The sequence below is a fragment of the Hemiscyllium ocellatum genome, chromosome 11 (assembly GCF_020745735.1).
Source record: "Hemiscyllium ocellatum isolate sHemOce1 chromosome 11, sHemOce1.pat.X.cur, whole genome shotgun sequence".
NCBI lineage: Eukaryota > Metazoa > Chordata > Chondrichthyes > Orectolobiformes > Hemiscylliidae > Hemiscyllium > Hemiscyllium ocellatum.
The window spans coordinates 98644441-98660132 of NC_083411.1; the positions used below are offsets into that span (position 1 = coordinate 98644441).

At 43.6% G+C, this 15692-nt stretch overlaps 1 protein-coding gene across 1 annotated transcript in view; it reads left to right on the forward strand.

The window, feature by feature from the left end:
• Positions 1-15692, forward strand: part of tex11 (testis expressed 11) — a 169743-nt gene that overhangs the window by 149257 nt on the left and 4794 nt on the right. The window contains 2 exon segments of the mRNA XM_060831995.1: positions 9763-9883; positions 14303-14470. Of these exon segments, the coding sequence (XP_060687978.1) occupies positions 9763-9883; positions 14303-14470 (289 nt within the window).

The window sequence follows — 15692 nt, forward strand, 5'->3', positions numbered from 1 at the left end:
AATGGGACAGAATTAAAATGTCAAGTGTGGAAGCTCAAGGTTATGCTTACAACACAGAACAGACATACAACACAACAGGTCCATGTCAACAGTTATGATTTATCTGCACCAGTTCCTTGCTTTCCTTTATCTAAGTCTATGAAGCTGCCCTCCATTAGTCCTTCATACTTATGCTCATCCAGCCTCCCCTTAAAAACATCTGTCCTATTTGCTTCAACCAGTTCCTGTTCTATTCAATTCCATATTCTAACCATTCTTTGGGTAAAGAAGTTCCTCTTTACTTTTCTCTTGGATTTCTTGTCTTATTTTATAACCTCTAGTTACGCTTTTCCCGCAGTACAGCTTAACATAAGCACCACTCACCAACCACAGCATACAAACTTTGGTGACATCAAACTTTTGTTTGGAAGCCTAAATCATTCATGGAAACTAGTGCAGCAGTAGTTCGAGTTCTGATTTTTGTGCAAAATGCTACCCATCCCATCATTATGAATAGCTGTCCTTTAGTCCCACCTTTTCTTTCTGTCTTTAAGATCAGTTCGTAAATCATCCTGTCACCTCTGTCTTGACTCCATATTCTTGAAGCCTCTTCATGAATCTGTTATGGATGACTGTTGAGAAGGCATTTTAAAAATTGAGGTGAACTGCATAGTGTCATAGAAAGGTACAGCACGGAAACCGACCCTTCGGTCCAACTTGACCATGCCGACCAGATATCCTAAATTAATTTAGTCCCATTTGCCAGCACTTGGCCCATATCCGTTCTGATTCATATATCTATCCAGATGCCTTTTATATGTTGTAATTGTCCCAGCTTCCACCACTTCTTCTGGTAGCTCATTCCATACATGAACCACTCTCTACATGAAAAAGTTGTCCCTTAGATCCCTTTTAAATCTTTCCCCTCTCACTCTAAGCCTATGCCTCTAGTTCTCGATTCCCCCACCCCAGGGAAAATACCTTGTGTATTTATCCTATCCATGCCCCTCATGATTATATAAATGTCTATAAGGTCACCCCTCAGCCTCCCATGCTCCAGGGAAAATAGCTCCAGCCTATACCTATAGCTCAAATCTTCCAACCCTGGCAACATTCATTGCAGTCATTGTTTTATTTCTCAGTCTCATCTTCTCAAAAATCACAATTGTTGGTCAAACAAGTTTTTTTCTTGAAATCTATGCTGTCTGTTCATTTTATTTTCATTTCTCTGTTCTTTTATTCTGTTCTTCTACAGTTTTCTTAATTTTCCTGCTACCCATGTTAGGTTTTGTAATCGAGACAGGAGTTACTGGAATATGTTTGATTCCTTTTAAATATACACGCTACAGCAGTTATCCACTAGTTCTCTGGAACTATGCTTTTTTTCTTTATGATTAATTAGCAATTTGTCATGACACCTCTTCTAACTCTTCTGTAGGTCCATTTAAAACACAATATGCTTATAAACCCAAGGACCAGGGGCCATTATTGTCGATTAGTTTATGCCTCATTTTTATCCTAAGTGTGCTCACCTCATCATTTCCACCTGATCTATCTCTGATAAATACCACAGCAAAATCATTACTTAATATTTTAGTGATCTCCTTTGTCACTACAGTATTATCCTGTCTGCCCCATAATGGTTATATTTCCATCTCAGCTTAAACATCCTTTTCTTTATTGATGTTCTTTTAAAACATGTTTCCAAAGTTTTATGTTCATTTTTATAATTTTTGCTGGAGTCGATTTCATTAACTAATAGATATTTAACCTCTCGGGTGCTCATCCTGTTTGTGTGTTAGCTCCGGGCACTTTAATGTTCTGTATGATTATATGTGCAAGAAATGTCATCACCTGTAGCAGTCAGATAATGCAAGAGGTCCTTTGGTGCATCTTATTCACAATCAAGGTTCGCTAATGAGAAGAATGGTTTGCCTGAAGAGTGCAGCCAAAGTCATGTCCATGTCACAGTGCTCAGCTCAGTTGTACAGGAGTGCTCAACTCGATAAATAGTAGGAAATTTGAAGGAATAGCAAGCCGGCAGTTGTGAATTCATGCCACTTTGGTACTAAGATCAGAATGTCACTGAATTTTAGAGTACTCTGATGGGTCGCGGTCCACATTGGTACCATAAGTTGACAGAGATACAATTGTACAATCAGGTTTTAAAGAACTAGATAAGACATCAGCAAGCAAGACTGAAAAAAAGTTATCTGCAATTACTTCAAGTGCTTATAAAATAAGAAAGACTGATAAATTGGGTGGCTGAAAAGATGGCTCAAGAGTTAGAGCTTTAGGTTTGTGGGACTTGGGTTCTTTGTACTTGGAAGTAGGGACAGGAGATTGTGATTGCAAGTGAAGTAGGTAAATGGACCCAAAGGACAAGAGTACCAGTCTCTGCAATTGTCCCGCAGGTTTGGGATTCTCTCAGCTTGTTTGGATGAGAGCAGGGGTTGGCTGAACTAAATGATCATGACCATATCTCTGTGGTATTTATCCAAGAAGGGGAGTCAAAAGTTGTCATTGTAGACAGGTAAGTGTGTTTGGGGGTGACTGACACTGTTCTCCAAAGCAAAGAGCAAGACTCCAAATGACTGCCATCTACCCAGTGCCAAGATTCTGCTCTTGTTTGAAGAAGAACTTCTAGTGGAAGGGGAGGATCCAGTTGTCATGGCCCATGAAGGCACTATTGACTTGGGTAAAATGAGTAGAGTTTCTGCATATCTAGTTTGAGGAGCTAGATATCAAATTAAGAAGGAGAAAGTGAGGATTGCAGATGCCGGAGATCAGATTCGAAAAGTGTGGCGCTGATAAAGCACAGCAGGTCAGCAGCATCTGAGGAGCAGGAGAGTCAAAGTTTCGGAAAGGACTTATGCCTGAAACGTCGATTCTCCTCTTCAGATACTGCCTGATCCGTTGTGCTTTTCCAGTGCCATACTTTTCTAATTAAATTAAGAAAGACAACCTGACTCATTATATTCTAGGAATTATTAACTGAGCCATGTGCAAATTGGCATATAGTAAACCAGGTTAGAGAATTAATGTTTAGTTGAAAGACTGATGTACGAGTACTAAGTTCCAGGCACTGATTGTAATCTGGGGAAAGTGGAATCTCTACCATTGGGACAGTATATACTTGAACAGTAGTGGACTGGTGTATTTGCAAACTACATCATTAGGGAAGTTGAGCAGATTGTAAACTAAATAGTGAGGACAGGCTCCTACATTTGGGAAGTTGTAGTGAATTAAAAAGTGGGAAAATAGCACCATAGGAAAGAATTAATGTGGAAAATGATAAACAGATAAAAGAGATGGAGAATGCAGATCAAAGAGCAAATCAGATAAGACGAGAGATTACAAAATTAAAGAAGGACAAAACTTAAGGCACTTTCTATGACTGCATGTAGCATTCAAAATAAATAGATGAACTAGGAGAAAGTGAGGATTGCATATGCTGGAGATCAGAGTCGCAATTGTGCTGGAAAAACGCAGCAGGTCAGGCAGCATCCGAGGAGCAGGAGATTTGCCGTTTTGGGCTTAAGCCCTTCAGGATTCCTGGTGAAGGGCTTATGCTGGAAATGTTGATTCTGCTCCTCAGATGCTGCCTGACTTGCTGTGCTTTTCCAGCACCATGCACTTGAAATAGATGAACAAGATGTATAAATTGAGATAAATAAGTACAATTCAGTGACCATACTGAGGTTGAGCTAGATTGGAATCTGAATATTGAAGAGTTTGTGACATTTTATGAAGGAGAAGAAGGTGGAGAAGTGGCTTTGTTAGTTAAAGATTTAATTGGCACAATAGAGAGGGAGCGCTAAATTCTGGAAAAGAGTCTTGGTAGAGATGAGGAATGATAAAGGCAAGAGGTCACTTGTGGGAATTGTTTATAGGCTTCCTAACAGTAAATGAAAATGTAAAAGGTCGGGGGGGTGGGGGGGGGGGGGGGGGCGTTGGAGATGCAATAGGTACTCCTCCCTCCCCCAAGTCCCTCCTCCCTACCTTTTATCTTAGCCTGCTGGACACACTTTCCTCATTCCTGAAGAAGGGCTAATGCCCGAAACGTTGAATCTCCTGTTCTTTGGATGCTGCCTGACCTGCTGCGCTTTTCCAGCAACACATTTTCAGCTCTGATTTCCAGCATCTGCAGTCCTCACTTTTTCCTTCCTAACAGTAACATGTTTGGGCAGGGTGACAAGGAAGAAATAATGGGAGCTTGTCAAAAGGGTGCAGCAGTTAGCATGGGAGTGGGGGGCGGGGGGGGTAGTTTAACCTGCATATGACTGGAAATATTGGATGGAAAAAAGTAGTCTAGATGAGGAACTCATTGAATGTTTTCAGATCAGTTCCTTAGACCGACACATTATGGCACCAGCCAGAGAGCAAGGTATACTGGACCAGTTTTGAATGATGTAATAGGTAATAGGATTAATTATTGAAATTGTAATGAAAGAGGCCTGGGTAACAGTAATGATACTGAATACAGTTTGTTCTGCTACACATGCATTTAGTTAACACAAATTCACTATAACGCGATTGACGAATTGGGCGTACTGTTGCTAAAGCGCAGATTTTTAAAATATGTGTTGATTGTCTTGCAATTATATCGCCAACTTTAAGTGCTGTTTCTTACATGCAATTTTTCTATAATGAGGTGTTGCACATGAACGCAACCATCATGTTATAGAAGAACTACCCGTATTATTTACAGTTTTTAAAAGAAAGTGGGGGGTTTAAGACAACGACTTTGAACTTTAATTAAGGAGGAAAAAGTGAGGTCTGTAGATGCTGGAGTATCAGAGCTAAAAATGTGTTGCTGGTTAAAGTGCAGCAGGTCAGGCAGCATCCAAGGAACAGGAAAGTCGACGTTTCGGGCATAAGCCCTTCATCAGGAATGAGGACAGTGTGTCCAGCAGGCTAAGGTAAAAGGTAGGGAGGAGGGACTTGGGGGAGGGGCGATGGCGATGTGATAGGTGGAAGGAGGTCAAGGTGAGGCTGATAGGCCGGAGTGGGGTGGGGGCGGAGAGGTATTCTCCTCCACTTCCCGCTCCTCCGCCCTTGAGCCCCGCCCCTCCAACCGCCACCAGGACAGAACCCCACTGGTTCTCACCTACCACCCCACCAACCTCTGTATACAGCGTATCATCCGCCGTCATTTCCGCCACCTCCAAACGGACCCCACCACCAGGGATATATTTCCCTCCCCTCCCCTACCAGCGTTCCGAAAAGACCACTCCCTCCGTGACTCCCTCGTCAGGTCCACACCCCCCACCAACCCAACCTCCACTCCTGGCACCTTCCCCAGCAACCGCAAAAGAAATGCAAAACTTGCACCCACACCTCCTCCCTTACCTCTCTCCAAGACCCCAAGGGATCCTTCCATATCCGCTACAAATTCACCTGCACCTCCACACACATCATCTATTGCATCCGCTGCACTCGATGTGGCCTCCTCTATATTGGGGAGACGGGCCGCCTACTTGCAGAACGCTTCAGGGAACACCTCTGGGACGCCCGGACAAACCAACACAACCACTCCGTGGCTCAACACTTTAACTCCCCCTCCCACTCCTCCAAGAACATGCAGGTCCTTGGACTCCTCCATTGCCAGAACATAACAACACGACGGTTGGAGAAAGAGCGCCTCATCTTCCGCCTGGGAACCCTCCAACCACAAGGGATGAACTCAGATTTCTCCAGTTTCCTCATTTCCCCTCCCCCCCACCTTGTCTCAGTCGATTCCCTCGAACTCAGCACCGCCCTCCTAACCTGCAATCTTCTTCCTGACCTCTCCGCCCCCACCCCACTCCAGCCTATCACCCTCACCTTGACCTCCTTCCACCTATCGCATCTCCATCGCCCCTCCTCCCTACCTTTTATCTTAGCCTGCTGGACACACTTTCCTCATTCCTGTTGAAGGGCTTATGCCCGAAACGTCGACTTTTCTGTTCCTTGGATGCTGCCTGACCTGCTGCGCTTTAACTTTAATTAAGACAATTATGAGGGCATGAAAGCTGAACTAGCAGAAGTGAACTGACAATTTATATTAAGGTCAACAGAAATATACTGGGAAACGTTCAAGGGGATATTCCAGAGATGTAGAGTAGGTGCACTCCAATAAGTTATTCTAAGGTCAGACCTGCCTTCTGTGGTTAACTAAAAATGTCAAAGATAGTATAAAACTCAAAAAAAAGACAAAAAAATCGAAATTACTCAAAGTTCAGCAGGTGTGGCAGCATATGTGGGGACAAATCAAAGACACAGTGGGTCAAGCAGCATCCAAGGAGCAGGTGAATAGACGTTCTGGGCTGAAGCAGGACGTGGGCATCAGGAATGAGGCTTGTGGGCCAGGGAGGCTGAGAGATGAATGGGAAGGGGATGGGGCTGTGGGCAAGGTAGCTGGGAATGTGATAAGTAGCTGAAGGTGGAGGTGGAAGTGATAGGTCAGAGAGGAAGGTGGAGTTGAAAGGTGGGAAGGAAGATGGGCAGGTCAAGAGGGTGATGCCAAATTGGAGGCTTGGGACGAGGACAAGGTGGGGGAGGGGAAATGAGGAAACTGGTGAAATCCACATTAACCTCATGTGGTTGCAGGCTCCTCAGGTGGAAGAAGAGGCTTTTTTCCTCCAGGCGTCGGGTGGTTAGGGTTTGTCACTGGAGGAGGCCCAGGAGTTGCATGTCCTTGGTGGAACGGGAGGGACAGTTGAAGTGTTCAGCTGTGGGACGGTGGGGTTGGGTGTTGCAGGTGTCCCAGAGATGTTCTCTGAAACAGTCCGCAAAAAGCGAAGGGGTTGGAGGCTTTCATCATGGCAGATGGATTTGTATGGGGACTGGATGTCCATGGTGGAGATAAGGTATTGGTGGCTGGGGAAGCAAAAGTCTTGGAGAAGATGAAGGGTGTGCATGGTGTCCCAGATGTAGGTGGGGAGTTTCTGGACTAAGGAGACAGGACATTGTTAAGGTATGCACAGATGAGGCAGAGACAAAGCTGTTCTTGAACTTCTTGGTGCATATGTTCGAGCTTCTGTATCTTCTGCCTGATGGAAAAGATTGTAGGAGAGCATTATTGACGTTGGAAGGGTCTTTGATGATGTTGGCAGCCTTTTCACGGCAACAAGAAGTGTAAATGGAGTCCATGAATGGAACATTGGCTTTGAAGGTGGTCTTGGTTGGGCGCACAACCCTCTGTAGATTCTTAAGGTTCTGGGCAGAGCAGTTGCCATTCCAAGCTGTTACACACCCGGATAGTATAATTTCTTTGGGGCATCTGTATAACTTGGTGAAGGTCCTGACAGACATGCCAAATTTCCTAAACTGCTTGAAGAAGAAGAGGCGTTGTGCCTTCTTGACCATGGCATCTACATGAGAGGTCCAAGACAGATTGTCTGTCTCATCGTCACTCTTAGGGGGTTGACACACTCAATCCTCCCAACCCTACTGTGTTGATGTAGGGGTGTGTTCTCCTATCTTTCTAAAGTCAATGATTAGTAATTTGTTGACATTGAAAGAGAGGTTGTTATTATTGCACCATGACATCAAGCCCTCTATCTCCTTTCTGTATTCTGACTTTCAATATCCATCCGTGTCGATGACATTTGTTTGGAATTTGGCTATGCAGTCATGCATGTACAGGGAGTACAGTAGCAGGCTGAGAACACATCCTTGGAGGGAGAACTGCAGTGTTAAGGGTCATTTGTTGAGATGCAGTTCTCTGTCTTCACTGATTGGGGTCGATGGTTCAGGAAACTGAGGATCCAGTGCAGAGGGCCAAAATGAGGCCTAGGTCTCAGAAGTTTTGAAATCAATGTGGAGCAAATAGTGGCGTTGAAAGTGGAACTGTAGTCGATGTGTAGGAGTCTGACATAGGTGTCTTTGTTGTCCAGGTGTTCCAGGGATGAGTGCAGGGCTAGGTAAATGGCATCTGCTGTGGACCTGTTACATTGGTGAGCAAATTGAAGGGTATCAAGGCAGCCTGGGAGACTGAGTTGGTGTGGACCATGACAAGCCTCTCGAAGGACTTCATGGTTTTGGAGGCCAGAGCCACTGGGCAGTAGTCATTAAAGCACGTTGCATGTGTTTTCTTTGGTATTGCGATGATGATGGTCTTCTCGAAGCAAGTAGGGACTTCAGCTTGTAGGATAGAGAGACTGCAGATGTCATTGGAAACCTGCGCCAGCTGGTCTGCACAGGATGTAAGTGCAGGGCCCAGGGATCTGTTCAGGCCTGTTGCTTACCTTGGGCTGACTCTCAAAGACTGGGCTGACATCCGCAGCGGTGACCCGGGAACAGACGCTTCTGGAGCTATCGGGGCAGGCGAACCAAGCATCGAAAGAGTTGAGTACATTAGGGAGGTATGTGTTCTTGTTCACTTTCTTCCTCTGCTTCAGTTTGTATCCGTTATGTTGTTTTGTCCTTGCCACAGACGGCGAGTCTGTTTGGTTGGTTTGGCCCTCTAACTTGGTCTGGCATTGCCCCTTGGCATCTTGGGTTTTGTAGAGGTTGTGTCGAACAAAATCTGAGAAAAGTCTCTCCCCAACTCCATAAGTAATATGGATAGCATTTATTGCTCACAGCAGTAAATGTGTGAGATAAACAGCCTTTGGAGAAACAACAGCAGATTAAGTAAGAAAGAAAGGAAGGTAAGTGAACAAGTCACTGGGGGCTCGCCAGAGCCAGGGGTTTCTGAGGCTTAGATATCTGAGGATAGGTATGAGTTCCATTTGCCAGATTCAGAGGAACCATCTGCTATGAAGAATCAAGAGGTTTCAAAGGAGAAGAAAGAATGTGTGAGAAGATGTGGGAAATGGGAGGGTAGACTGTGGAGAGAGGGAACGGTTTTAAATAGTTATAATGAGTACTTGGCAAACAGAAACCCAGGAAAACTTGAAGTCACAGAACCTCTGAATTTGTTGCAAATTAATTTAAAGCTGCATAAGTAGTTCAGGAGCTACTGTATTGGGAAAAATTGTAGTTGCTACTGTTCTGAACGCTGTCAATTATTAACTTTTAAATTTGAGATTGAGGCATTAGAAGAAGTAAAAAGGAATTTTAACTAGCTAGTTATAGATTTCCAGCTTTGTGCTTGTCATGGAAATGCTTTGTCTTTGACCTCTCCAATCTGTGGAAGGTGTGTTTAACATGATAGCATTTAGAGTGTACAAGTATCCACCAGTTATTTTGCAAAAAAAAGCTGTCGTAGCTAATCCTGTTATCTTGTTCCATTCCAGATACATTGTCTAAGAAATTGATTCTCTGCTTGTATAGTGTGGCTTTAAATTTAATGGAGGATTGATAATTACTGAGGGTATTGAATTCTTCTAATTCTCCTTCTCTGTGGATATCCCACCTTTCAACACAGTTACAAGTACTGTTAATATATGACTGTATTGTCTGATAAATGAGTTTACGTGAATGAGAAAGTAGCCTTCAAGTCAAAAAGTTTCCATCACGCAAATCTGAAAACATCGCAGAAAAATCCTTATATTGTATCCTAAGTCAAATTGAGTTGTTTTATGACATTGTTGAAGTGATACAATTGGTTTTTAATGTTTATCATATTTGCAAACTCAAAACTGTGCTGCAATTTTGATGAAATATTAACTCATTCATTTTTCAGCAGATATTGCTTGGTCTAGTTGATTTTTTTTAATGTTGTGTTTCTATTAATCAAATTAATAGATTTTATTTTTTTAAGATATTTACTTGCCTATGGTCAGGATGGAGTCAAAGCCTTATTTTAATGTTTTGGAGAAGAGTCATTAGGCACTTGTATTTTTTTTCCAACAGCAAATTGCTCCACAGCCTAATCCAGATCTCACTCCCAACGGGATTAACGGAAATTGAACCCCAGGTCCTTGAGGAGGTCTGGTGGTACTATGAGGAAGCACTCATGATGATTGAAAATTCGGTGAGTGATATTGTGAGTAAGAATGATGCCTGAATGAAATTTTAAAAAGATCAGTAAAATATAGATCTGAAGAAGTCATTACTGTGAACTCTGGATAAATCCAGAGGTGGCACAGTGGTTCAGTGATTAGCACTGCTGCCTCACATTGCTAGGGGCCCGGGTTTGATTCCCACATCGGGCAACTGTCTGTGTGGAATTTAATCTAAATCCATTTTTGAAAGGGGTGGCTTGGTGGCTCAGTGGTTAGCAGTGCTGCCTCAGCTCTGGGGACCCAGGTTTGATTCCAGCCTTGGGTGACTGTATGGAGTTTGCACATTCTGCCAGAGTTGTGGGTTTCTTCTGGTTTCCTCCTATAGTCTAAAGATGTGCAGATTAGGTGGAGTGGCCATGTTAAATTGTCCATCGTGTCCAGGGATGTGCAGGCCAGATGGATTAGCTGAAAATGCAGGGATAGGGTAGGTGAATGGGTCTGGGTGAGACGCTCTTTGGGTGGGGTGTCTGTGTGGATTTGATGGGCCGAATGGCCTGCTTCCACACTGTATGGATTCTGTGATATGACTCATTTCTCTGGCTTTTAAGTTGTGATTTTGTGCTGGTAACAGTGGTTAAATTTATAGGGCATGATCCTCTTACTAAGTGTGGTATCAGGCATGTTAGTAGTCACCATTTCTGTTTGGGGACAAGTCATTTTTGTCTGATCATGCAGTCTTCTGCTTGTTAATTACACGTGAGTTGAGCAGTGATTCTCATGGGGTGTACGGGCAAGATGATCTGACCACTACCCAGTCCTTCCTGCATCTTTCCTGTCTAATCATAGAGTCATGGAGTTGTGAAGCACAGAAAGACACCCTTCAGTCCAACTTGTTCATGCCAACCAGACATCCTAAGTTAATCTACTACCATTTGCAGCATTTGGGCCATATCCATCTGAACCCTTCCTATTCATATATCCATCCAGATGTCTTTTAAATGTTGTATTTGTACCAGCCTTGACCACTTCCTCTGGCAGCTCATTCCATATATGTGCCACCCTCTGTATGAAAAGTTGTCCCTTAGATGTCTTTATATCTTTCCCCTGTCATCTTAAACCTATGCTGTTTCGTTTTAGACTTCTCTACCATAGGAAAAAGACCTTGGCTATTCAGCCCATCCCTACCCCTCATGATTTAAAAAACCTCCATAAGGTCACTCCTCAGTCTGTGACACTCCAGGGTCAGTAGCCTCAGCCTCTCCCTATACTCAAATCCTCCAGTCCAGGTAACATCCTTGTAAATCTTTTCTGCACCCTTTCAAGTTTAACAACATCTTTCCTGCAGCAAGGAAATCAGAATTGGACGCAGTATTCCAAAAGTAGCCTAACCAATGTCCTTTATAGCTGCAACGTGACATCCTAATTTTGATACTCTATGTATTGACCAATAAAGGCATGTGAATCTAAAGCTTTCTTTACTACCTTGCCTACCTGTGACTCCCCCCTTCAACCCCCTTAGGTCTCTTTCTTAGGCAACACTCCCCAGGACCCTACCATAAGTTGTATCAGTCCTGCCCTGATTTGCCTCACCAAAATGCAACACCTCACATTTGTCTAAATTGAACTCCATCTGCCACTTCTCGGCCCACTTCTGAGATAATGTTCTTCACTGCCACTGCACCGCCAATTTTGGTGTCATCTGCAAACTTACTAATCATTGATATTAATGACAAAAAGCAGTGGACCCAGCACTGATCCTTGAGGCACACTGCTGGTCACAGGCCTCCAGTCTGAAAAACAACTCTCCATCACCACCCTCTGTTTCCTACTGGCCTTATACTCTTTTAGGGATTTGCTCGATCCTAGCTGTCTATGCTTGCCAAATGTCTCCTTGTTCTTGATCAGAGCCTCAATTTCTCAACTCATTCCAGCATTCCCTACACCACAAGCCTTGGCCCTCACATTAATAGAAACAGATTTAATCCTGTTGGAATTTTACAGGTTTGTATGGATCTCCGTGGTCATAACCAATCCAGTCTCTCGCTTAACATGAGTCCCACCATTGCAGGAATCAGTCTGCGAAACCTTGGTTGCACTTGCTTCATGGCGAAAATGTTCTTCCTCAAATCAGGAGACGAAAACTGCATACAATACTCCAAATATGATCTTATCAGTTGCAACAAGGTGTCCTACTCTTGTACTTGAATATTCTCTTTATGAAGGCCATCATACCATTTGGCTCTTCATTGTCTGCTGCACCTGTGCAAGGACAACCAGATCTTGTGCATGTTCCCATTTTTCTAAGCTGTCACCTTTCAGATAGTAATCTGCTTGCATGTTCTTACTACTTAATTACTTAAATTATCATTAATGCCGTGGAATTGCAGGATCCCAAGGCAGAAGATGAAGCACTCTTCCTCCAGACATCGGGTTGTTAAAGTTTGGCGATAGAGGAGGCCCAGGCCCTGCATGTCTTTGGCGAGGTGGGAGGGAGAGTAGAAGTGCTCAGCCATTGGGTGATGGGGTTGCTCGGTGCGGGTGTCCAGGAGATGTTCTCTGAAATGATCTTCAAGTTGGCTTCCTTGTAGAGGAGATCACAACTGGTGCAACAGATACAGTAGATGACATTTGTGGAGGTACAGGCAAATTTCTGTTGGATGTGGAAGGATCCTTTGGGTCTTGGACGGAGGTGAGGGGGAATGGGTGGGCAAAGGTTTTGCACTTCTTGTAGTTGTAGGGTAAGGTGCCTGGAGTGGGATGAGGGCTGGTGTGGATCTGACAAGAGAGTCATGAAGGTTGGTGAGGTGGAAGGTAAGGACTGGGGGTTTCTATCCTCTCATTAGCAGGGGTGGGGTTCAAGGGTGGAGGTGCAGGAAGTAGAGGAGATACACTAAGGGGCATTGTCAACCATGTGGGAGCGGAAATTGCAGTCTTTGAAGAAGGAGGCCATCTGGGATATTCTGTGATGGAATTGGTCATCCTGGAAACAGATGTGACAGAGGCGGAGTAATTGGGAATAAGATATGGCGTCTTTAAAGGAGGTAGGGTGAGTGGAGACATATTCCAGGCAGCTGTGAAAATTCATGGGTTTGTAATAGATGTCAGTGGTTAGTCAGTCACCAGAGGTCCAGGAAGGGGAGGGAGGTGTCAGAGATGGGCCAGGTGAATTTGAGGTTAGGGTGAAAGGTGTTAATGAAGTTGCTAAACTATTCAATCTCCTCGTGAGAGCACAAGATCGCGCCGATACAGTCCTCAATGTAGCGGAGGAAAAGGTGGAGGCTGGTGCCGATGTAGCTGCGGAAGATGGACTGTTCCACGTACCTAACAAGGAGGCAGGCATAGTTGGGCCCATGCGGGTGCCCATGGCTGCCCCTTTGGTTTGGAGGAAGTGGGAGGATTGGAAGGAGAAGTTGTTAAGGGTGAGGACCAGTTCAGCCGGGCGGATGAGAGGGTCAGTGGAAGGTTATTGGTTGGGACGGCATGAGAAGGAGAAACCGAGTGCTTGGAGGCCTTTGTCATGGCAGATAGGTGTACAGGGATTGGATGTCAGTGGTGAAGGTAAGGCGTAGGGGACAGGGGAAACAAAAGTCTTGGAGGAGATGAAGGGTGGTGTCCTGATCATAGCTGGTGAGTTCCTGGACTAAGCGGGTCAGGACAATCTCAAGGTATGCAGAGATGAGTTCAATGGGACAGGAGCAGGCTGAGACAATGGGTTGACCGGGGAAGTCATGTTTGTGAATCTTTGGTAGGAAGTAGAATCAGGCAATGCAGGGTTCACAGACGATGAAGTTGGAGACTGTGGATAGGAGATACCCATGTGATGAGGTTGTGGATGGTCTGGGAAATGATGGGAGGTGAGGCTATTGTCGAGGGGGCAGTAGGAGAAGGTATCTGCAAGTCGGCACCTGGCTTCAGCTGCGTAGAGGTTTTGCATTTTTAGAATCATACAATATATTTGTCGCAACTCCAGCAATAGTAGGAAATGAGTTTGAACACATATCCCAAGTAAATCATGATGTTATTCATAATCCTTTGCATCGAGAATTCCAAAGATTCACAATCCTTTGAGTGAGTGAGGAAATTTCTCTACATTACAGTCCAAAATAATTAGCTCCTTCTGTTCAGACTGTGTTTTCATGTTCTAGATTCTCTGTTTAGAGAAAGCAATCTGTCAGTACCTATCTTGTCAAGCCATTTCAAAATTAGGTACTTTTCAATGAGTGAACCTACTTCCAAAGAGGCCTAATTGATTTAGCCAATCATAATTGGACAAAATATACCATATGGTTGTAGTGATTTAAGAAAATCACTCACCATCAGGTTTCTTTCCAAAATTAGGAATGGAGCAAAGGTTCATTCTACCCAACTTTTAAATGTCAAGGATTGTCAGGTCATAGTGAGCAAATTTTGCTTGACTATATTTTAAGCTTTTGCCATTCTGTGTATAGCAAGAGGAATACCCAGAGGTGGAGATGCTTTGGCTGATGACTCGAGCTTGGAACACTGGGGCTTCCTTATATAGTTTTGGTAAATACACTGAGGCGGAGAAGTGGTGTGGGCTTGGAATGCGCTTCCTCAAACATCTGGGATCTCTGCGGGCGAGTTATGAAAGCCAGGTAAGACAGATTTGTAATAAGAACCACTCATTTACAGAAAAATGTATAAAACCAATTGCTTCGTTATTATTAGTCTTCAAATATAAAATATCGCATTCATTTAATGCCTTTATTGCGTAAAGAAATTCCAAGATACTTGCAAGTACAAATGAAAAAGGAATTGATGCAAACCAAAGAAAGAGATAACAGCAGGATTGATCAAATTCTTGGTCAAGGCAGACAACTATAAGTAAACTCATAACGGGGGATAGGGAGGTGGAACAGCAAAGAGGTTTAGAAGGGAAGTGCCAGGGTATGGGAACAGCAGGCTAAAGGCATCGTTGTCAGTAGTCACAAGCAATGTAATATTAATTATCCATTTTTAATTGCCTTGAAGACTTTGGACTGGAATTTTAAGTACTGCAGGTCAGGAAATTTTCACACTTAGCATATTCTAGGCAGCCATAGGCACCAGTAATCTAGTTAAAGGCCTGAGTCGGTTCTCTCGGGCTTTATCCTAGTTGGTTAAAAAGCTGTTTAGTCTTCGAACCTCATCCATGTACTCGCCCTGTTATGGACCAGACCAAACACCTCACAATATATTAAGAAGATAGCCAAGACTGCAACTTTTCCTTATTTTCAAAGGCATTTGTAAAATGTTGCATTCCGGATGCGTTTTGATTGGTCAAACTACCAGGCTTGAAGCAAAACACACTATTCTTATACTCCAGTTAAAATGCAGACAAAAAAAATTAAAAAACTAACTGTAACTCAATTGCAATACTTAACAAGATAATAAATGTCAATTACCACTGATCAGTTGTACCAAGATAATAAAATTCCATAAGTACACCTTTGGCGAAGGCAAATTCAGTACAGTAGATGGTCTCACATCAGTATTTCTTCAGTCAAGGAGGAAAGGACATCAAAACTCTGTGTGAGAGAGAGAGAGAACTCAAGTATTTTGTTGTAACAGGAAGAGATGTATAGCAGATTCCAAACCCCAACAGCTGCTGAAAGTTAAACTAAAATCCTGATTCTACGGGATCTTGACCCCACCCATTCATGCTGCTTCTAAACTTCCAACTTTAAAAAAAAATGCAACATTTCACAAGCTGTTTACTATATTGGTTCGGAACAGACTGCTTGTCACCTGTCTCAATTCCTCTTCTTAAAACACAGAACAAAATACACCTCTTAAAACTATAGTATCATCACAGTCCCCATGTCAACTTTCACTGCA